The sequence below is a fragment of the Chionomys nivalis genome, chromosome 12 (assembly GCF_950005125.1).
Source record: "Chionomys nivalis chromosome 12, mChiNiv1.1, whole genome shotgun sequence".
Classification (NCBI taxonomy): Eukaryota; Metazoa; Chordata; class Mammalia; order Rodentia; family Cricetidae; genus Chionomys; species Chionomys nivalis.
This window is the reverse complement of record NC_080097.1, coordinates 55,423,417-55,447,679: the sequence shown is the minus strand read 5'-3', so window position 1 is coordinate 55,447,679 and position 24,263 is coordinate 55,423,417. Positions and strand designations below refer to the sequence as shown.

At 45.8% G+C, this 24,263-nt stretch overlaps 1 protein-coding gene across 3 annotated transcripts in view; it reads left to right on the top strand.

Moving 5' to 3' along the window:
- The window catches only part of Ift88 (intraflagellar transport 88), a 106,493-nt gene extending 85,220 nt beyond the window's left edge, over positions 1 to 21,273 (top strand). For 2 of the 3 annotated variants that reach the window (XM_057786580.1, XM_057786581.1), the window contains exons 24-26: positions 3,975 to 4,041; positions 20,298 to 20,408; positions 20,649 to 21,273. In XM_057786580.1, the coding sequence (XP_057642563.1) occupies positions 3,975 to 4,041; positions 20,298 to 20,408; positions 20,649 to 20,770 (300 nt within the window). In that variant the 3' untranslated portion in view covers positions 20,771 to 21,273. The remainder of the gene's footprint in view (positions 1 to 3,974; positions 4,042 to 20,297; positions 20,409 to 20,648) is intronic. The other variant, XM_057786582.1, reaches the window with a different exon arrangement.
- Positions 21,274 to 24,263: the final 2,990 nt, after the last annotated feature.

Here is a 24,263-nt window from a genome sequence, read left to right as displayed (position 1 = left end):
GCTTCATGGTTCTTGTTCTTTGTGATCTTGGTGACATCTGTACAAACGCTTGCCATGGCTGCTAACACTGGTTGGCCCATTAGATTCCCTTCTGGTTGGATTTGTTGGTTTTTTTTAATTTTGTAAATGTAATGTGTGTGTGAAGAGAGAAGGAGCTATGGAAAGCCATAGAGAGAATGTGCGCTTGCCTGTGTCACAGTGCATGGAAGGTCAGAAGACAACTTTCAAGAGCTGGTTCATTGCTTCCGCTATGTGTTCAGGGATAGAACTCAGGAATCAGGCTTGCGCAGCAAGTGGTGTTACCCGCCGAGCCATATCCTGTGGCCATTACTTGTTGGGTTTGAGTGCACGTGGATGTTGAGCTGGAAGTAAGGATGAATATCGTTCTACAGACAGGGTGTTAGAGGAAACCTCGAGCCAGCAGACACACAGGGCATCTCCAAATAGAGGAACTGGAGGGAGACTTAGGGCCTTACAGGATGCTCTCACCTCCGGTCCATGCAGCAGCAGGACACACTTGCCACGGGGGAAGAGGAGAGAGAGTGGAAATCTGTGGGCATGGCTGAGATGCTGAGTATATCCTTGATGCCCTGTGGTGCCCATCTGCGTGCTTGGCCATTTCCCAGTGTCCTGGGAAGAGGAGAGTCACAGAAGCAGCCGAGGCTCAGGTTTCTCTTGGTGAATGAGCCAGAGAGATGAGTCAGACAAGGGGTGCCCATGGTGGGCCTGGAGTTCAGATGGACGGAACGCAGAGATTTAAGTGGTTGTTAGGAAAATAGGGTTCAAAGAGGGCTAGAAGGTTGTAGCTGAGGGCAGGGACAGCACGGTGGATTAAATAATTTGGTGGCTGTGAAAGCTCACACCTCCCTAAGTATCCTGCTCCCACCTAGGGCCGCCCGAGCAGGATGCAGGAGTCGTCTTCACACATGATGGGGAGACTCTGGAATTGGGTGCTGTGATGTTTAGCATTGCTCTTTCTGCGTAGGATTGCTTTGGCTGCTTGGGATCTTTAGTTCTATTCCTAGGTTCTTCAAGGCTCTTATAATGAAGAGATGTTGAACATTGTCAAACGTTCTCTCTTCGTGTATGGAGGTAATGTGATTTCTGTCCTCATGTCTGCTTATGTGCTGGATTACCTTTATTAGTTTGTGTCTGCTGGATTGTTCTACATCCTTGGAGTGGAGCCATCTTGGTTATGATGTGTCATCTTTTTTATGTGTTGAGTTTAGTTTGCAAACATTTTATTGATAATTTTTATGCCTATGTTTATTGGTGAAATTGTTTTATAGTGTTCTTAATGTTTTGTTCTGTCTGTACCCAGTTTTGGTATTAGGGAAATGTAGATTTGTAGAATGAGTTTGGAATAATGTTCTTTCTCCTTCTGCTTTATAGAACAATTTAAGGAAGCTCTTCTTTGAATGTGTGGTAGAATTTAACAGTGAATCCACCCAGTCCTGGGCATGGTTGTTAGACTCCTGTTGCATTTTCAATGTCATTGCTAGTTATAGATCTCTTTAAGTTATTTCTGTCTTCTTGATTTAATTCTGGTAAGTTGTATGTGTCCAGGAATTTATCTATTTCTTCAAATTTTTCAGTCTTTTGAAATGTAGGTTTTCAGTGTATTCTATAATAACCTTTGGATTTCACTGGACTCTGATAACCTTACTTTTTTAATTTCTAATGTTATTAATGTGAGTCTTTTTTCTCTTTATTTGGTTAAATTGGCTATGGATTTTCAATCTCTGTGTTTTTTCAAAGAGCCAACTTTTTTTGTTTAATTCTGTGTTATCTTATCTCTGCCTCACAAATTGATTGTATTATTTTTGTCATCGAGTGTGTTGGATGTTTTTCTAAGGTTCATCATTAGGTTGTTTATTTCAGCTTTCTTTAAAAAAAGGATTGCTGTGAGTGTGTGCATGATTGGGGGGAGGGGGCATGCATGCCACAGTACGCCTGTGGAAGTCAGGGGACAATTCTGTAGAACTGGTTCTCTTCTTCTACCCTAGAGTGGATCCAGGGATCAAGTTCAGGCCATGAGACTTGCAGGGCAGTACTTTCACCCACCGAGCTTCCCACTGGCCTTTGATGTTTCCTGTGCACACTCAGCCATAAACTTTCCTCCTAGAATTGCCTTAGCCATATTTGACAGGTTCTGATGAAGAGCAATTTCATTTGATCTAGGAATGTTTAAATTTCTCCTGATTTTCTTCAACAACCTGCTGATCACTCAAAGTCTATTGTTCAGTCTCCAACTCTTTGTGTGTTTTCTGTTTCTTTCTTCTGTTGACTTCTAGTTTTATTTAACTGTTAATTGGCAAGACGTTAACAGTTAACATTATTTTATTGTTTGTTGCTGTTAAGACTTGCTTTGTAGCCTAGAATGTAACCTGTTTTAGAGACTGTTCCATGGACTGCTGAGAAGAATGTATATCCCATATCCATTGGATGGAATATTCTGTAGATATGTGAAGTCTATTTAATCTATAGTGTAGTTAACTCTGCAGTTTATTGCATCCAAGCTGAAACTCTGAGAGAAGAATGGAGTGCTGAAGTCAGTTATTATTACTGTTTCAGGACCTACCTGACCATTTGGTGTTTGTTTTATGAAACCAGGAGCTCCAATATTTATTGCTCATATATTCACAGTTATTATATTTGTTTGATGAATTCTTGGGTTGGGCACTAATACATTATATGCATGTATGAATATTAAATAAAGTACTTAAAAAACAGCTCTAGCTGGGCGGTGGTGGCGCACACCTTTAATCCCAGCACTCGGGAGTCAGAGGCAGGCGGATCTCTGTGAGTTCGAGGCTAACGTGGTCTACAAGAACTAGTTCCAGGACAGGCTCCAAAGCTATAGAGAAACTTAGTCTCAGAAAAACAAAAGCAAAAAACAAAAACAAACAAAAAAACCCAAACAGCTCTAAATAAAAAGTTTGATACTTAGGCAAAACACAAAACAACCATATATTAAAACTATACAGTTTTCAATGAGAGTCTGAGGACCTGAGCTTGACACCAGTCCCCATGTAAAGGCTGAGCATGACACACGTCTGTAATCACAGCACAGAAGGGCAGAGGCAAGAGGATTCCCGGAGCTGTCAGCTAGCCAGTGTAGCCACACATCCCTGACTTCCAGGCTTAGAGATCCTGTCTCAAAATTAAGGTAAAGAGCAACTAAAAAAACATCCAGCATCAGCCTCTGGCCTCCATGCATGTGCACACACGCACCACCAACACACACATACATACTTGCTTGCTCACACATGGGCCCATCACAGCCTGGAGATGCCTATGGCCAAACCGTAAGTGCGTGTGAGATTTTAGTAACACTAAATTATATTTTAGGAGTATAATGTCAAAAGCCAGGATGCTTTTGTTTTGTTTTGTTTTGTTTGAACCCTCAAGTAGACTGGATTAACTATTGCAGATTAGGGATGGGGTAGGAATTGGCCTTTGGTACATGTTTTTCTCCTCTTCCACTTTTTCTTTCAAATTATTATAATGTCCTGAATCTTTTTGTCAATAAAGTGCTGTTGGAAGTTTTTGTTTTGTTTTTTTGAGACAGGGTTTCTCTGAAGCTTTGGAGCCTGTCTTGGAACTCACTCTATAGATCGGGAGTGGGGAGTGGGGAGGGTCGTCAGACCTTACTTTCAAAAGAATTCTGTCCAGCCAGGCATGATGACACCTGCATTTAGTCTCAACAGAGGCAGGCAGATCCATATGAGTTCAAAGCTAGTCTGGTCTACAGAGCGAGTTCCAGGTCAACCAAAGCTACATACAATACTGTCTTGAAAAACCAAAAAAATAAAATAAAAAGATTCTGTCCTTTTTTCTGTTGACTCAGCTCTTGGATAGTGATGAATTAGTCCTGAGGGCCATGTGGTAATGCTAGTTTTACATCACTCTTTTGTTATGTGTGGTTCTGAAGGAATGTCACTTATTCTTCTCTCCTTGTCCTGTTGCTTTAGCGCATAAAATCAGGCAGAGACAACAGTGGAGGCTCCCGCAGCAAACGAGAGGGGAGCGCTGGCAGTGGTGAGTATCTTCCATGCTCTAGAATGCTGGATTCCACAGAGGCATTGAGATCATCCCAGAGGGTCCTCTACATGTTTTATGTTCTTTGTCTGTTTATTTATGTACACAGTGAAACCTCACCTATTCTAACCTGGCAAGTGGTTGTTCTGATAGATATGTGTTTGTAAATGTTGCCATATTTGGTTCTTAATTTACATGCCTGTTTCTGCCCATTGATTAGTCAAATTCACGTTGGAGAATAGCATAGATGGGCATATGAATGAGGATTGACTGTTAATCCTAGTACTCGGGAGGCAGAGGCAGAAGGATCTCTGTGAGTTCGAGGCTAGACTGGTCTACAAGAGCTAGTTCCAGGACAGACAACAAAGCTACAGCTACAGAGAAACCCTGTCTCGAAAAACCAAAAACCAAAAAGAAAAAGATCTCAAAATTCCCTTGTAAAGAACTCAGCATGAGAAGCAATGTGGCCCTGGGGCTGCTGACAGCCCAGATCTCTAGTCCGACCTACCTCAGCGGCGTTGCCCTTCTAACAAGGGGATGTGTGTCACGTCCTGTCTTGATCTTGACAGCATACTTCTGCTTGTGAGCCAGCCTTTAATACTTTATATGCTTTTGAAGTTCTTGACATTTTTTAAATTCCTTGATTTTGGTTTCTTGTGGCATCGTTTGTTAACAAAGTATTATAATGCGTTTTCTATTTTTTCTCAGCTTCTGTCAGGTACTGGTAGTGGCAGTAGAAATGTAATAGTTTTAAAGAAGCTAATTTTTTTTTTTTTTGGTTTTTCGAGACAGGGTTTCTCTGTGGCTTTGGAGCCTGTCCTGGAACTAGCTCTGTAGACCAGGCTGGTCTCGAACTCACAGAGATCCGCCTGCCTCTGCCTCCCGAGTGCTGGGATTAAAGGCGTGCGCCACCACCGCCCGGCCTAAAGAAGCTAATTTTTAAAGAAATATAAATGCTACGTTTCCCTCCATCCTCTCATCCCCGCACTCAGCACTGTCCCCCACTCTGCCCTGCTCTGGCTGACAAGCCAGCAGGTTGCCTATAGTGTCCTAATGCAGGCGTGTGACGCTGGCACGTGGGGAGGAGTGGGATGCGGTCCCCGCTGGCGAGGTGGTTGACATCCAGTTAGAAAGACATGAACTTCAGTGCCACTGCCAGGCCTGCTTGGGCAGAAAAGCACATGGGTTTTCTGATTTTCCTGTGGACAGAAAACTGCAGTTGTGACAAAGAGTCTACCATGAATCCAGAGCTCTGTTTTGCTGTGTTTAGGCAGTTATAGTCATTGGTGACATATAGTTCTAGCCAGACAGCTTGGTTCCTCAAGAGCCAAACCATCCTCCCCAGATAAACCTCTACCTCCTGGCCTGTTCCTCCTTAGGCCACAGGAGCCATGACACACAGTCTGAGAAGTGAGGAGGAGTGGTTGGTGTTGAGCCTAAGAGGCAGGAGGTAGCGTCAAAGTCAGTTTGCTGTGTCAAGGAGCAGTCTAGGCCAGATTGGGCTACAAACCAAGACACTATCATCCCCACCTTCCCCTCAAAAGAAGAAACTTAGAAGGTTCCCCAGATCAAACTGATAGTACTTGTTCATAGAAACGGGAAGATATGTGACCTGGGCTCTTTTAAAACTGAGTATCCTGTTCATAGCTGACCTTTAGGAAAGAAGTCACCATGCACTATAATCCCAAGACCACACTGGGTGAGTGGCCCCCACGTGTAAGCCTAGCGCTTGGGAGGCTGATACAGGAGGATCACTACCACAAATCTGAAGCCAGCCTGTGCTAAACAGTGGGCTGGTTCCAGGTCTGCTGGGGCTACAGAACGAGACCCTGTCTCAAAAAACTAAACAAGAGGGCGGGCGGGGCAGGGGAGAGAAAGAGAAAAGAAAAAATTCTAGTAGCTCTGAGGACAACACCTCTGCAAACCTCAAGTTTTCAGAATGTTCCTAATGCCTGCCACCCTACACTCCGTTTCCAGAGCTGCTTGTTCATCTGGAAGCCTCAGCCTCCTGGGTTTCTGAAAAGCCTGCCTTAGATCTGTAAAGGATGCTGCAGCGGAGGGAGAGCTGGGGAGGCAGTCTGGAAAGGCTGCCCAGGTCTCTCAGCAGTCTCCAGGAAGACTGCCCAGCCCCCCAGTGCCCTCCCAAACTGGCCTTAACTCCTCTGCAGTCAGGCGAGAGAAGGGATGCCTGTGTGTCAGGGGAAGCTGCCCCAGCCCCTGCCTCCCCACTGCTCCACTGCCAGTTTTAACCAATTCTGCTTTCTCCCATCCAGTCCACTTCAGGCCAAAACAAATACTGCTAGCACACAGTGAGCTTTATACTCACAAAAAGCTGTTCCAAGGAGAAACTTGGCCCTGGTGACACTTTCCACGCAGGGCCTCATGTCGCTTGGTTTGCTTGGCACCAGTTTAAAGGGCTGCCCAGGACCTTCCCCGGGTGCTGCGGCTTCTCCTAGCGCTGGCCTTAAATGTTCCCTGTTTCTGACACCTCAAGCACGTCAGTCCCTACGTCTTCACTTCATCCTGCTGTCGGATGTGAACACCTCTCTCAGCACCCACCCTGCAGTCAGCATAAACAGGCTGTGCCTGCCTTCTTCTGTCTGCCTTGGGAGGCCCTCGCCCCTGCCCCAGCACACCCGCAAGCCCACTACAGCAGCCCCCTTGTCCTCAGGTGCTCCACCTTCCCATCCCCGTTATTCCCGTTTAGGGGTTCCTAGAGGGAACGAGCCTCTCCACATCTCCATGGTGAACCCATGATTCCTGGCAGTCTCTGCAGCAGGACAGCCCTCGGCCTCCACACATCCACAAATCAGGTGGGGAAGACAGGCTTTCAGTAGAGATCTGCACAAAGCCCTCCTGAAGCAAGTACAATGTGGTAAAAACAAATGCAGGAACCAGGCATGGTGGCGCATGCCTGTAGTCCCAGCACTTAAGAGACAGGTGGCTCTCTGAGTCCGAGGCCAGCCTGGTCTACACAATTCTGGAATAATCAGGGCTACACAGAGAAACCCTGTCTCAAAACAAAACAAACAAAAATACAGGGGCATAAAGTAGCTTTGAAAGTCTGATCGGAGAAGGATACAAGGAACCCACTGTGTCAGGATATGGTTGTACAGTGTAGCTGTCTGCAGGGTTCACCTCTGAGAGCTCTGGTGTGTTGATTGGGTTTGTGTTTTTGGATCAGACTAGATCACCTCTCCTTCTCCAAGTAGCTCCAGCCTCAGAGTCATGCAGAAGGCTCATCAGACTGCTGAAGACTCCTAGGGTCTCACTGTGGAGTCTAAGGAGCTGCCAGGTCCTGTCCCTGCTGCGGCACCCCAGCCCATGCTGGGAGAACCATGGCTCCACTCGGTTAATGCCAAAGCTAAGTGTGATGCAGTTACAGGCAAAGGTCATTCTGGTGTTCCCATGGCCGGTTCCCAGTGCGTGCCAGCGTGGTATCCAGCCTTAGGTCTCACCCTGGCACTGGCACTACAGGGCTCACCTTGAGATGCCTCTTCCCTTCTGTGCACAGCCATGGAGCCAGCCTCCACACTGCCTGGGACACATGTCCTCAACCATGAGACTTTCTGCTGTCGCTGTGGTGGCCCAGCTTTACCTTGAAACTCACGGCCACACTCCTGCTTCAGCCTCCCACGCACTGAGGCCATGCCCAGGATTTTCAGAACTATGCTTTTACAGAACTAACTAAAACCAAGTGAATTTAAATATTTGTAACTACTCAAAGCAAAAAAAAAAAAAATGCATTGCTTTTTATAAGCAGAATTTGGGGGTCAGGGTTTAGTAGCATATTGATAGACATGCAAAAAAAATTAAATCAAGAATGTCAGCATCCAGCCAGGCAGTGATGGTACACACCTTTAATCTCAGGAGGCAGAGGCAGGTGGATCTCTGTGAGTTCAAGGCCAGCCTGATCTACAAAGCAACTTCCAGAACAGCTAGGGCTGTTGTACAGTGAAACCCTATCTCAAACCAAACAAACAAACAAATAAATAAAATAAAATAAAAAAGAATGTCGGCACCAAAACGAGAACCACATGTTCTACAGTTTCAGCGAAGTCCCGGTGTTTCTGTTCTCTGTGGTAAACGGAGGAGAAGAACCCTGTTCTCTCCTAGTGTGCTGGCTCCACTTAGGAGGTCAGGAAACTGTTTGCGTGTCGTCTGCTTCTCGTGTACCCGTTCCCCTGGCCGAGGATGCTTCCTGGTAAAGCGCTGCCCGACGCTCCCTGGCACTGTCTGTGGGCTCTCCTGAGCGCTGTGTTACTAAAGGCTCTGTTGTGAATTGCTCTTTTTCGTTTGCTCTGTGTAACTGTAGTGGCTTGCTGTGCTTTTTCGTGTGATTTTTGACAGTGTCCTGAATGTGAACTGCTCCAGTGGAAATGTATGGTTTTGCTCCGAGTGACTTTGTAATGAACAGAAATCACTATGGCTCAGTGAACAGAAATCCGCTTTTCAGAGGCTGGAGAGATGGCTTAGCGGTTAAGAGCACTGGCTGCTCTTCCAGAGGACCCAGGTTCAATTCCCAGCACTCACATGGCAGCTCACAACTGTCTGTAACTCCAGTTCTAGGGGACCCTACACCCTCACACAGGCATGCACACAGGCAAAACACCAATGTACATAAAATAAAAATAAATTTAAAAAAAAAAAAGAAATCCGCTTTTCAGTCACTTTCTGAAGGACATCTTAGTTTTGTAAAAGTCCAGATTTGAATTGGAGATTATAATCCCAAAACAGGCCGGTTTTTGTTGTTTTTGTTTAGAAAACACCTTTCAATAGTTTTTCTGGGTTTTCATGGTATTACAAGCAGAGACTGAAAAGGCCACACTCCTATGCCTCCAGGAATGGAGAGATCCCCAGATTTGGTCTGGAGTGGTCGCTACAGTCTTCTTGCCAAGGAGGTACTACACCTGAGTCACCTGGAGGAAGGGAGTGGGCTACTCTTGTGGAGAAGCCAGCCCCGAGGGCCGGTCCTGTCGATTGCACCTTGAGCAGCCCCTTCACTCCAGAGATCAAATTGATGGTTTTGCTGGACACCCTAGTTTCTGACCACTTTGCAGCATGTATACCTTCTTAGGGATAAGCATTGGAGGATAGAGGGACACACATGCCAAAATCCCTCAGTATTGGCATCCAGAACTTTGCACATTAGTGCCCTCTGTTAAGATGCTCTGGCATTCCATTTGGCTTAGTAATTCTGTAAGCCAAGCCAGACCATGCATGGATAATCTAGGATTACAGACCCCATGTCAGTGATATACTCCACTCTGCCATTGAATTATGAAAGCATCTTTGCACATTATACAAATGAATGGGCATCAGACTAAATTATTAGACATAAGGATTTGAAGACCATGATATTCAAATGTTCCAATATATTCTCCTTTGCCTTTTCCCAACCCTTTTCCTAGCTTGCTGTGTGTATGAAAAGTCTCAGGTCTATAGTGTCAGGCCCTGCTCAGGCTGAGCTTTCTGTGATGGTAGTGGCATATGATACTGCCCCATGATCTAAGTGCCAGTTTCCAGCGATCTGAGCAAATGAACTTCTTGGGCCGTGAGATTCCATGTCCATGCCCTTCTCCTCAAACTTCATTAGCGCTTTACACCTCAGCTACCTCCAGAAACATCTCCCTTAACAGCTTTGTGGTTTTGCGATACACTTCTGTGTTTTTAGGAGAACGTTTGTGTTGACCGCCTTGGCGGGTCATTAGTCTAGGGATTGTAACCCGCCCGGCTGGTCAGTTATTCCAGGGTCCCGGAGAGGCGCCACCTGAAAAGACATGGGCAAGAGAGAGGAAGGAGGCCAAGCAGAGTTCTTGTCAAAGCCTCCGTTTATTAGCGTCATGGTTACAGCTTATATAGCCCCTGGATGAAGAGCTTGGGGAACTGGGGCACGGGATCTTGCCGCGTGGTCCACGTCGGTCACGTAGGCTAAGAGGTTACAATGGGTCAGGTGACAATTCCTCTGCCAGGAGTTCACGAGTTGACACACCTAGTTCTCTAGATAGTTTGGAATGTGAGGCGGGTTCCGCTAAAGATAGCTCTCTATTAACAGAGAATTTGGGTGTAGGATAGGCTTTGTCAATAAAACAATTCTCAATACAATTGGGAAGTGGAGCCCTCTGCAAACTCCTCAGGGCGATGATCCCTATAATAATTTTGGGGGGAAAAATGGCTCCTGACACGTTTGCCTCTCCTCTGGCCTTAGCTTGGCTGAGTTTAAGATCACTATGCGTAGTTCCCAGTCCCTGAACTCCTTAGTCAAACCATATTATAAGTGAGTCTGGGCAAGTCACCAAGCCTTTGGTTCTAGTTCCCTGCCAGTAACATGAGAGGAGACTAGGACCCACCTGCAGGGAGCTACCAAGAGGAAGAAGTGAGATTACACCGAGAGCTTTTAAAGTAATGACTGGCGTGGGCCTCCACTGGGTAAGGGCCAGTGCGGTACTCCGACTTCACTCGGCACAACTGAGACGCTGCTGTCCACCCTAGTACCACATCCATATTCTTTTCTATCGTTTCTTTATTGTGTGTGCTTATGTGTGACGGAAGGGCACCCCTGTGTCATAAAATGTATGTGGAGGCCAGAGGACAAGTTTGTTAAGTTGGTTCTGCGGGTCGAACTCGGGCCTGTGTTTTTACTCGCTGAGCCACTGTGCTGGCTCCACATCCATGCTCTGCCCGAGTTTCCGGCCCCTGGAGGAACATGTACAAGAACATGAAAGGCCCAGGAAAGAAACACATTGCTGGCTCACCAAGAGACCGCTTTTAACAGAGTGCTGACTGACTATCCCAGTAACACTGTGAATGGAAATGTCAATGAATCCACTTGGAATGTCAGAAACAGATTACTGAATCACAGACCACCCAAGATAAGAATGTTAGTTCTTCTTCCTGCTTCTGTGATAAGCCCAACACCCGACAAAAGCCGCTTCCGGGAGAGGGGGCTTTATTCCGGTTCACAGCTCCAGGTCACAGCCCTTCCCTGCAGGGGAGGCCGCAGCAGCAGGGGCTTGAGGCAGCTGGTGGCGTTGTACCCTCTGTGCCCAGAGTCCAGAAGTGGAGGACAGGGAGACAGGGGCAAGTGCACGCGGGCGCTCGACCTGTCTTCTCTGTGGTCTGTGGCCTCCTGTGGGAACGGTGGGTCTCCTGTGTCCGTTAACACATTCTCAGAGGCTGACTTAATCTAGACAGCTTCCCACAGGGGTACCCAGAGACTCGCCTCCCAGGCAAGGAGTTAGCAGTGACTGTCACAGCCTGTGAGATAACGCAGTAAAGGCACTTGCCCTGAAAGCCAGGCAACCTAACCTCAGTCCCCAGAACTCAGGCAAGGGTCCAACTGATCCACAGCTGTCTCTGCCCTCCACACACGTGCTGTGGCATGTACGTGTGTACACACACACTCACACACACGCACGTCTGTTCTCTCCTTCTACCACATAGGTCCCAGAGATCAAACTCAGGTTGTGAGGTTTGATGGACTGAGGCAACTCCCAGGGGAGGGAGCTTTGAAATGGAACTTTCTGCCCAACATTCCAAAATGGGTGCCAGGGGGCTGGGGTGAAGCCCCCAGCTAAACACTAACCATAGTTAACGCCACTGTCCTTTCCTTCCCCAACTCACTTCTCATGTCAGGTATCTAAGCTTTAAAATTCAAAATATGATTTAAAAATATATTAAATTCTCAGGCGGTGGTGGCTCAGGCCTTTAATCCCAGCATGGGGCAGACAGAGACAGGTGGATCTCTGAGTTCGAAGCTAGCCTGATATACAAAATGACTTCAGGACAGGCTCCAAAGCTACACAAAGAAACCCTGTTTCAAAACAAACTAAGAAACAAAACACTAAATCAGTGTTTCTTTTGCTTCTGTCTTTATTGAATCCCTGCATAGGCTCCCTCTCCTCTCATGAGTAGTGTAGTGACTGCAGCTGGCAGGGTCAGATTTTCCAAAGTCTCCCGTGTCAGCTGATTGTGTGTGACATGTTTAGATCAGCAGAGGAGAGTGAATACCTCAGCCCCCGCTGTGTAAAGATGAGCGTCCGTTTGCAGCAGTGTTTCTAGATACCAACAGTTCCTCACACTGCCAGACTGTGTCTCCTAGTTACTTTTATATCAGTATCATCTTGGGGGTGAAAGAAAGACCAAAAGTAGATGAGCGGTGGTGGCGCACACCTTTAATCCCAGCACTTGGGAGGCAGAGGCAGGCGGATCTCTGTGAGTTCGAAACCAGCCTGGTCTACAAGAGCTAGTTCCAGGACAGGCTCCAAAACCACAGAGAAACCCTGTCTCGAAAAACCAAGAAAAAAAAAAGAAGAAGAAAAAAGAAAATAGGAATAGAATTCCAGTTTTTACTAAATTTGGGTGTTTAATTCTTAAAAAATAATCAGGGCTGGAGAGAGAATAGCTCTGTCTATAAAGTACCCACCATGCAAGCCCAGGTGGCCCCAGAGCTGATCCCCAGGACCCGCATAAAGAGCTGTGTTATGACATAAACTAAACAATGCATTGATATAGTTATCAGTTTACATAATTATCTTTTTAATGTGGCTCAGTGTTAGAGTGCATGTCTTTCGTTCAGGAAGCACTGAGCTCCAAATCCAGTACCTCGTAAGTACTGGCCCTGCTGGTGCACCCCCAAGATCTCAGTACTTGAGAGGAGGATGCAGGAAGATCACAAGTTCTAGGTCATTCTGGGCTACAAAATAAGTTGTAGGCAAGCCTGGGGTGCAGGAGACTGTAAAAGCAATGTGAATGAGTACATATAAATAAAGCTTTTATGTTCAAAAAAACAAGGAGCTGTGTGTAGTGGTGCCTGCTTATGATCTCAGTGCTGGGGGCGTGGAGACAGGAGGGGACCCTCCCTGCAGCTTTGCTAGTGAGGAAGTCTGTTTTAACCAGTGACTGCCAGGCCAATAAGAGATTGTTTCTAAAAGCAAGGTCCAAGGCACATGGTGAAGAATGACATCTGGCCCCGTATGAATGTGCACATGTCCCCATTAGACAGAGAGAGAGACCCAGATGTGTAGTGATGAGGCGAGCAGGCCTGCTTTTCCAAGCAGTTTTCTTTATTAATTAACCAATGAAAGCAACAGATAGAAGACCCTCCTAAATCAAGATGCAGACAAAGAGTTAGAGAGACAGAGAGAGAGAGAGAGAGAGAGAGAGAGAGAGAGAGAGAGAGAGAGAGAGTGTGTAAAGTACCCACAGTGCAATATTTAGCACATTATTTGTGGTAGAAAACACTAAGGATGGGGGGCTGGAGAGATGGCTCAGAGGTTAAGAGTACTGACTGCTCTTCCAGAGGTCCTGAGTTCAATACCCAGCAACCACATGGTGGCTCACAGCCATCTGTAATGAGATCTTCTAGCCAGCAAGCATACACACAAACAGAACACTATATACATAATAAATAAATAAATCGTTTAAAAAAAAAAGAAAACACTAAGGATAAATGAGATGTTAACTACACATAGCCCCAAATGTAATTTGTCCTGTGGTGGTCACTGCAGGCCCCTGCTACCTACCCTGGACAGGATCTGCTATCAGACTTCCTAGCTATAGTTAAGAGAGGATTTTACCTCTGGGAGCCCTAAAACCTGGATGCCCTATCATAACTTTAGGGGTGCAGCCAGAGTGCAGTAATGATGTTCACTAGAAAGTTCCCAGAAATCAATAAAAGGAGAAAAATGCAAGGAATGTTAATGGTTGTTTAAAATGTTTTATGGGTGTGACTTCATGGAACTATTTAAGATAAAAGCCACCTTCAGGCTATCAGGTGGCCAGAGTGCGTCCTTCCCTCTTGTACTGGGTGCAGCAGGGTTTAGCACTCATGGCGGTCCACACCATCACTGGTTTAGCACTCATGGCGGTCCGCACCATCACTGGTTTAGCACTCATGGCGGTCCGCACCATCACTGGTTTAGCACTCGTGGCGGTCCAGACCATCACTGGTTTAGCACTCGTGGCGGTCCAGACCATCACTGGTTTAGCACTCATGGCGGTTCAGACATCACTGGTGCTGAAGGGGCACGTCCACGCATTGTTCTTGCTCTCATTGCTTATGTGAATGTAACACGTACTCAGTTCAGGCAAATCATTGCATCTGAATCTGATTTTAAAACCTCAGTCATGTCAGGTAGCGCACACCTTTAATCCCAGCAGAGGCAGGAGGATCTCTGTGGGCTCAAGTTCAGCCTGGTCTAAAGAGCTAGTTCCAGGACAGCCAAGATTACACAGAGAAACTCTAACTCAAACAAACAAGCAAACCCTCAGTATTATTCTAACCATTTAGAAAATTAACCAAAGAACTGCATTGCATTTTATGTTCTCTTTACCATTTTTCTTGCCTTGAGTTTATCAACCACTGTAAATAATTTTTATTCTATGTTATCACTGGGCAAGGAGCAGACTGGGTGTTTTCAGGTTCTTGGCTTCTTACTTGAGAATGAAATTAAAGCCCATGTAGATTGCAGAATAGTAGGAAAACTTGATGAAAGCAAAGAACTTGAGCAGTTGGGATAAACTCTGTCAGAGTGCTCAGGCTCCAGATACTGGTTGGGGGCTTCCTTTCCCAGAGTTTAACTGGAGGGGAAGTTTGGTTAGTATGGGTGCAATTTAGGTGCTTCTCTCCTCTGACCGGCAGGTTTGGATTACATAAGTCCTTGCTTACTGTGCATGTCCCTTCCCATAATGCATCTGATTTTAATCATATGGATGCCCAAATTATGCACAGGCATAAGACGGTAAGTAGAGAATTCTCTTTAAAAGTTCACTTTAAGGACACAGTTTGCCTGCTTGCACACATGTACCCAAAACCAGTCTAGGGCGGATTGGCCCATTGCCTGTAGTTCCCAGATGGTACAACTGAAACCAAGGAGTATCAAAAGGTTGCTCAGGAGAGTAGTTTATTCTTCTTGTTTAAAGCAAGCTCTATGCAAGCCGGGCTCCTAGGTTGCTAACAGATTGCTAGGTACATTGTTCAGAGATGGGTATGTGCGTAGCCCCAAGTTATTCTCTATGATTAATTGCCTCATTAGGAAGCATATTCTTTCTCAACAAGCAAAGACGCCTTTCTCGGGAATTGAATTCATTTTTATTTGAAGAAAACGTGATGGAAGCGTATATAGATAGGCCCCTTAGCCTTACTTAGTTTGGCGAGAGACCTTATATTGAAAAGATCACTATGTCATGAGAGGTGGTTTAGGGGTTGAGAGCACTTGTTCTTGCAGAGGACCCATGGTAGCTCACAACCACGGGGTGCCTTCTTCTGACCTTCACAGGCACCAGGCATTTTTTTTTTTTTTTTTTTTGGGTTTTTCGAGACAGGGTTTCTCTGTGGTTTTGGAGCCTGTCCTGGAACTAGCTCTTGTAGACCAGGCTGGTCTCGAACTCACAGAGATCTGCCTGCCTCTGCCTCCCAAGTGCTGGGATTAAAGGCGTGCGCCACCACCGCCCGGCGGCACCAGGCATTTCAAAGTTCACATACATACACACAGGCAAAACACGCATATGCATAAAATTAACTAAATCTAAAAAAAATGTTTTCAAGGATCACTTTGTCACAAGGGGAAAAGAGTGCATATGTAAAACAGCAACACTAAAATGTTACAATTGGTCACCAAGACGGTGGAGTTGGCACCAAGACCTGCTGGGAGCTTCTGCGAACAGTCCCGGGACAGTAGCCTTGCCTGTAAGGACAGGAAGCTGGCGCTGTTCCAGAGTTGGAGCTGGGTTGAGGATAAGGCAGAGAAAGAGCATGGTGTTTAGTTTGCCAAATGTTCAGCTACTGTTTCTAAGCCAGCCATGTTTTGTAGTGTGTTTAGTTTGTCCAAATGTTCAGCTACTGTTACGAAGTCGGCCACATTTTGTAGTCCACCAGCTTATTGAGCTGGAGCTGCAGAAGCTGGGGATATGCATATAAAGAAAGTCCACATTCTACCTTGTATACCTGCCTCAGCCAGACAGCTATTATGTGATGTGTGAATCTGGGTGGCATCCAGGAAGCCTGGGTTTCAGGGTTACTGTCCTGAGTACACCATACCAGAAACAGATGGACACATTTGTGTCTTTCCGCAGTGTCAGACTTGAAGACAAATTCACAAAAGTTATGCTGGCTGCAATTTGCCAAGTAGTTCTGAATTCCCTGGATAGCTAGCTAGGGCAAACACCAGTTGTTGTTGTTGTTGTTGTTTTGTTTTGTTTTGTTTTTTTTGTTGTTTTTTGTTTTTTGGGTTTTTTTTTTTTTTTTGCCCTGTATTAGCCTGCTAACACTGACTCTGAGCCCACAGTTGCATGTGACACAGAAGCCCACAGTTGCATGTGACACAGAAGTCATGTCTACAAGTCTGTGTATGTAGGTTACGGGATGACTACAGAAGAGCTAAGGAGGCTACAGCAGAGTTCAGAGACGCTTTCCTGAGGCAGAGGGCTGACAGAGATATGAAGTCTGTGGGGAGAGGCGGGGTAGGTTAAGAACCCTGTTGGAGAAGCTTCTGGAAACTCTTCATCTGCAGAAGTGGACATGCAGGACCATGAGGTGCAGGACTGATGGGTAAACAACTGGACAGATGTCAGAGGTTCTCTGCTTGTTGGTCCTGTGCACAAACCAGGTGGTCAGATGGCAGGTTGGTGGAGGCTTTGCTGTCAGTTATGAGTCAGGAGTGTTGTCCCCATCTTCAGTCCGGAGGTCCTGTGTGACAGTTCTGCCATGCCAGGGTCTCAGTATACTCAACTTAGCAGAGTAGCCCCTTTTACCTCTAGGAGGAAGTTACTTCGTTGTCAGTCTGTGCCTTGTCAGTCAGCCTGCCCGTTCATCTGTACTTAGAATAGAGTCACCCAGGGTAGGGCACCGCAGGAAAACCAGTTTCACAAACTGTGAGGTAACACAAGGCAAAGTGCAGACTTCTGCCTCTCTAGCCATGCCAGGGAAGGGAAGAGCTGCTCCCCAAATTTTTATTTCCTAAACTTATATAACTTCCCTCAGAAATACTGGTTACTGGTTTTTGATATAGTGAAATGAATATACAATTTAAAAAGTGATTTAATTTTATTAGTTGTATATATGAATGTGTGTATACCTCAGTGTTTACACATATGTAGAGACCAGAGCTTGTGTTTAGGCATTGTCTTCAGAAGCTTTCCATCTTGTGTTTTGAGACATGATCTTTCTTTTTGCTTTTTTTTTTTTTTTTTTTTTTTTGGTTTTTCGAGACAGGGTTTCTCTGTAGCTTTGGAGCCTGTCCTGGAACTCCCTTTGTAGCCCAGGCTGGCCTCGAACTCCCAGAGATCCGCCTGCCTCTGCCTCCCGAGTGCTGGGATTAAAGGCGTGCGCCACCACCGCCCGGCTTCTTTTTGCTTTTTTCAAGACAGGGTTTCTCTGTGGTTTTGGAGCCTGTCCTGGAACTAGCTCTTGTAGACCATGCTGGTCTCGAACTCACAGAGATCCACCTGCCTCTGCCTCCCAAGTGCTGGGATTAAAGGCGTGCGCCACCACCGCCCGGCGAAGACGTGATCTTTCATTGGCCTGGAGTCTGCCAAGTAGAGTAGGCTGGCTGACCAATGAGCCCCAAGGATCCTTCTGTCCCCACCCCTCATTGCTGGGATTATAAGCGTGGGTTTACCTAACATCCTGGCTTTTTTTTTTTCTTTTCTTTTTTTAAATTTTAGACAGGGTTTCTCTGAATAGCCCTGGCTGTCCTAGAACTTGCTCTGTAGACCAGGCTGGCCACAAACTCAGAGACCTTCCTGCCTCTGCCGGGACCCAGTGTTGGGACTAAAGACCTGTGACACCACGCCCTGACTTAATGTGAATTCTAGGAAATTGTCAGTCCACATAGCAAGCACTTCACCAACTGAGCCCTCTCCTCAGCTTTCCAGCCAGACTCAGTCATGAGTATTAACCTATTTGTTCCCAATGGTATGAATAAGGTACCCCTTAGACTGTAGTATGGGCCAAGCATGGGGAGCTGCCCATAGCCCAAGCTACTTGGGAGGCTGAAGCAAGGGGTTCATTTGACCCCACAGAAGTGTGAGACCCACTCTAAGCAATACAGTGAGATGTGTCATTTTGCTTTTTATTTTTTCCTTTTTGTTTGCTGATTGATTGATTGATTGATTGATTGATTGAGGCAGAGTTCATGCAGCTCTGTCTAGCCTGTGCCTCAGATCTACCTGCCTTTGCCTATGGAGTGCTGGCCGTGACAGTGGGTACCACTATACCAGCCGCATTTTCAAATGGACAAGTAAAGCTAATCAAACGATGTCAAGGGTTTGGTTGCTTGGTTAGTAATTTGTTGTTTTTGAGACAAGGTCTCATATGTCCCAAGCTGAGCTTGAACTCATTATGTGACTGAGTATGACCTTCCTCTCCTAGCCGGAACTACAGGCCTGTACCACTATACCCAAGTCAGGTTTCATTTCCTTAAAGGTTTCTTTTTTCACAGGATTTGAATCTTCTATGACTAGGAATTACATGTCAGGATTCTAGGAGAGTGCAAGGGCCTAAAGGAGATCTCAGAGTTCTGTTGTCAACTTGTATGTATGTGGAAAATGAAATAAATATCCCCAGTGTGGTAGCTGGTCAGGTGGCAGTGGTGCTTGCCATACAGTATGGTAGCTCGTCAGGTGGTGGCGCTAGCCATACCGTAGCCTGGTAACCTGAGTGTGCTCCCTGGAGCCCTCATAAAGGTAAGGGGAGGGAACCAACACCAGAAAGTTGTTCTGACCTCCACATATGAACCATGACTCAAGACCCCATACCACACAAACACACCATGCATACACATCAACAATAATGAAAACAAGTTTTTAATTAAGAAATACTGGGCCAGGTGTGGTATTGCACACCTTTGACCCTAGTGCTCTCTCCAGGAGACAGGAAGACCTCTGTGAGTTTAAGGACAGCCTTGATGAAAAATGAGTTCAAGCCAGTCAGGGTCATACTGTGAATCCCTATCTCAAAACAAAAACAAAATAAAACTGACTAGAACAAGCCAAATACGATGGCGCACGCCTTTAATCCCAGCATGCAGGAAACAGAGGCAGAAGGATCCTAGTTTGAAGTCAGCCTGGTCTATAGAGCATTCCAAGGCAGCCAGGGCTACACAGAGAAACCTTGTTTTGGAAAAAAAAGAAAGGAAAAAAATAAAAAGAAAAAAGTAAAAAGAAAAATAATACAGGTATTTCTTACCATTGTTAGTGTTCAGTCTCTCTGAATTTTTTCCCCCGAGACAGTGTTTGTCTGTGTAGCCCTGGCTGTCCCGAAACTTGCTCTATATACCAGGCTGGCCTCATCCACCGGCCTCTGACTCCCGAGTCCTGAGATTAAAGGTGTATGCCACCATTGCCCATGTCTCTGAAAATCTTGACTAACATAAATTGTGTTTTCCCCAAATAGGTGCTAGCTTTTGGCAGCCATAATCTTTACAAGCTTTTCCCGATAGTGAGTTAAAATCTTTCTCATCTTCAAATGTTTGAAGACAGTGCTTGTGTGGTACAGGCCTCCTTGCCCACCCTGAGTTCGTGATTAGCCTGCACTGCAGTCTCCAGATGCTAACAGCCCGTGTGGTGGCACACTCCCAGCACTCGGGAGGTGAGGACAGGGAGATAAGAAATTGAAGGGGAATCTCTCAGCTACTGAGTGAGCTCAAAGACAGCCTGAGCCCGGGACACTTGAGACCCTGTCTCAAAAACAAAGAGCACAACAGCACCACACCTACTGTTGCATCTTCAGGGCACCTCGCCAGCCTTGAGATGAGGCTGGTTTTGCACCGTCCGTTCGTCCTTCCTTCAGATGCTTTCTTTCCAGTTGTAATCTTCAGGGCAACCACTCAGCTTCTTACGGCTTCTCTAGAATTGAAACCTAGGGCCAACAAGAACTAGATGGCTCAGGGAGGGAAAGGCGTATGTCACCATGCCTGATGACCTGAGTAGAAAGAACCTACTCCCACAGGTTGTCTTCTGACCTCCACACATATGCCTGGCAAGTGCAGACACAAAACAGTAAATACACGTAAAAAATAAAACTGAAGCCCATGAGTAAGCGCACATTTGCAAGCTGCAGATGCTCAAGTGGTGTTTTATATGTGCTCAGACTTCCAACAAGAGATTTCCTTCAAACCTGAATTCCATCCCCCAGAGTCAGCTTCTGATGAAACAGACTATGTATTTCTTGGCAAACACATATGATTTAAGATGTGCAATGTGATGTCATGAATCCTTGACTTATTAAACAAATGCATTTTTATTTTTGTTTTCAGATAGTGGCCAGAACAATAGTGCCAGTAGTAAAAGTGAACGACTGAGTGCCAAGCTCAGAGCTTTGCCTGGGACAGATGAACCCTATGAAAGTAGCAGTAACAAAGAAATAGGCAAGTGCTGGTCGCCCCCCCCCCCCAGCTCCTCCAGCACAGCTGGTCTGAGGAAGACCCGGAGGTGGCAAGTGTGTCCTGCCCTGGGGAACTGCTGAGAACTGACATGTGCAGACTGGTCAGACCTGCAAGAGCATTTCTGTTCACTCGGAGTCATGGGGTTTGGGTGGACTGAGTCTAGATTGCTTTCAAGTTCCTTGTTCTTTCTATTCTAATGGCGTGATCTCTTTTGAAACCTAGATGCCTCCTATGTGGATCCACTGGGCCCCCAAATAGAAAGACCAAAAACTGCAGCCAAAAAGAGAGTCGACGAGGATGATTTTGCTGATGAAGAGTTAGGAGATGACTTGCTTCCAGAATAATACAAACTCTAATATGCTGTGAGTGAGTGTGTGTGTGTAAGCCAGAAGCCAGCCTCAGGTGTTGTTCCCCAGGCACTGCCCATCCGCCATTTGCCATTTTTATTTGTGAGCGCCCCTCTCTGGCCTGGAACACACCCTGTAGGCGATGGCCAGCAACCCCCGGGATCTGCCTGTCTCCACTTCCTCTTCCCCGGTGCTGAGATTGTAAACACATGCCACCACACCCATCTTTCCTTAAAGGGGCTCTGGGGCTTGAACTCAGGTCCTCTGGCTTGCAAGGCAAGCACTTTCCCAACTATACTCTCCCTGGCCCAGTAAGTCATTTACTAAAGAAAAGAAATCACCTTGTAAGATAATGCTCATGTTAAACCTGGGGTCAGATGTCCAAACTTTAATTTTGTACACTGTTGAAACTTAAATGTATTCTGTTCTCTGAAGATGGATTTGTGCTGTCATTTTTAATGGAATAAAAGCCATGAAGCTGCTACCTCAGGCCAATGACTTCCTTACCTTTCTAGTAACACTGACCAGCAATGAGAAGTCAGTTTTCTAGAACAGCATAGTATCTGCCCAGCCACAAGACAGCTTGTGTATACCCTTTACCTTTATTACTATATATAAAGTGCCAGTAGTGAGCTTACTGTATTTAATTGCTTAAGAATTACGAAGATAGATATATAGATACACACACACGTGTATGTGTTCTTTATTCAAGCTACATTGCTTGGAGTTTGGGGGGTTTTGCTTGGAGTCTTTGGGAAGTTTGTCTCACTGTTAAGATAGTTCTCTTCTGAAGGCAGCATAACAAAACGGAAATAGAGAAGACACCAAACTGTAACCTTGCTCTTTTTAATGGTCCCCACTGGTGTGTGCACAGTGAAGCAGGGTCTCAAGACTGGTGGGCCCACTCCTAGCTTAGAGCATGAGGCTGGGGCAAGACAGCTTGTGTTTTCCTTTAGACATGTCTGTGAGGGTCTAGACTGTCCAGAGCATTAGCTGCTCCATCTCACTTGTTCAGAATGGTTGGTATTGAACTTGTGGGCTCAAATGATCCTCCTGGCTCAGCCTCCTGAGTAGCTAAGACTGTAAGCAAATGCTACCTCACCCAGAAACATTTTAAAATATGAGGGTGTTGTGGGGGGCCCAACCCCAACTAATACATTTTCAGTGCAACCCCTATACCCAAAGTTCAGGGAAAATCAAAAGAGGGGGATGAATATAAGAGCCAGAGAGCAGAACATCTGCTGTGAGATGGTGTCTTCTGTCTATGATGGAGAAGCTGCACACGAGTTCTCAACAATACACCTGAACAGATCAGATAATGACATCAACAGCTGACATGCCAGTGTTATCAGGGACAGTTCCATAGAGTCCCACCTCTAGATGAAAAGCTACAGGTGATGGGGCTGGAGAGATGGCTCAGAAGTTAAGAGCATTGCCTGCTCTTGCAAAGGTCCTGAGTTCAATTCCCAGCAACCACATGGTGGCTCACAACCATCTGTAATGAGGTCTGGTGCCCTCTTCTGGCCTGCAGGTATATACACAGACAGACCATTGTATACATAATAAATATATATATATATAAATAAAAGAAGAAGAAAAGCTACAGGTGATCAGTGTCCGTTTCCTCCAGGCAGGGATGACTTCTCCTGCATAGGTTGTTCAATCCCAGGAGTGAGCCCTGGCTGGACATGTACATATAAATAAAACTAAATGGACTCAGTGGGTTATATATACACGTGTGTGTGTACGCATAATATATAAGTATATACATGTAGCAAAAAGAAAGAGATCATGAATTTGAGAGGGGGGACATGGGATGAGGAAGGGGAAGAGGTATAGATATGTTGAAATAGAAAAGGCAAGAAAAGTTCAACCCAACCAAAGGAATAATGGAGCAGTCAACTTTTTACACAGATATTCTCATAAAGGTATTTGATTTGGCAATAATTATATATTATTATATCATCTTATGACCTTGTCAAAGTCATTGCAATGAACTAGAAAGGTCCTCAGCTGCAGTACACTGAGAAAACAGGAAGTGAGACTTTTAGAACCAGAGAACAAAGACAAGCCAGAGCACTCTGCTGTCAAAGCAGAGCAGAGATGGTAGCTAGTTAATGCCTGGGGTCAGGAAGGCTCATAACATGCATGCATCATGGAAGATCCAAAGTGTATGAGTTTGAGGGCCAGCGGGTCAGTCTTTATCTGGTGGTGGTGACTGCTCTCCTGTCTATAGGAGAAAATGAGAGATCTAATAAGAACAGATAGAAAATAGTGACTTTGGGCTGGGCTAACACCTTTAATCCCAGGACAGCACTCGGGAGGCAGAGGCAAGCAGATCTCTGAGATTGAGGCCAACCTGGTCTGTAGAGCTAGTTCCAGGACAGGCTCCAAAGCAACCCAGAAACCCTGTCTTGGGGGAAAAAAAAAAAGTGACTGTGGAAAAGGGAATAGAGGTAGAGAGGTAGAAAATTCAATAGGGTATTTGTATTGAATGCTGTGTTAGTCAGTGTTATTGTCTGAATGTGACATGCTCCCCAATGGCTCGTGTGCTTGAACACCCAGTCCCCAGCTGGCAATGGTGTTCAGGGAGGTGGAATGTTTAGGCGGTGGCACCTCGTGGGAGGAAGTGAGTCACTGACACATAGGCTGCTTCTGTCTCCTGGTCCACTGAGCTCTGACAAGCAGCTGCCTGCCACACTCCTGCCATCACAGAACCGCCTGCCATCATGCCTTTCCTGTCATGGACTGTGTTCTCTCAAACTGAGCCAAAATAAATGTTTCCCCTAAAGTTGCTTTCTGTCGAGTATTTGATCAGTGATGAGAAAAGTAACTAATAAGCTTTTCACTACCATAACAAAATACCTGAGATAACCAATCGGTATTAGGGGAAAGGTTTATCATAGCTTGAAGCTACATTGATTTCGGTCTCTGATTACTCGGTCCTATTGCTTTGAACTTGTACTTACACCTGTGGAGTTTGAATGAGAATGGCTTCTGTAGACTCTTGGATTCAAATACTTGGTCACCAATGAGTGGCACTATTTGAAAGAGAAGTGCATCACTAGGAGTGGGCTTTAAGGTTTCAAAAAACCCATTCTTGGGGCTGGGGAGATGGCTCAGAGGTTAAGAGCACTGGCTGCTGTTTCAGAGGTCCTGAGTTCAATTCCCAGCAACCACATGGTGGCTCACAACCATCCATAATGAGATAAGATGCCCTCTTCTGGCCTAAAGGGATATATGCAGACAGAATACTGTATATTTAATAAATAAATATTTTTTTAAAAAAAAAAAACATTGTCAACTAGGCCTGGTGGTGTACTCCTTTAATCCCAGCACCCAGGAGGCAGAGGCAGGTGGATCTCTGTGAGTTCAAGGCCAGCCTGGTCTACAGAGAGTTCCAGGACAACCAGGGCTATACAAAAAACAACAACAAAATAATAAAAACAAAAAACAACCCAACAACAAAAAGCCTGTCCCAAGCCTAGAT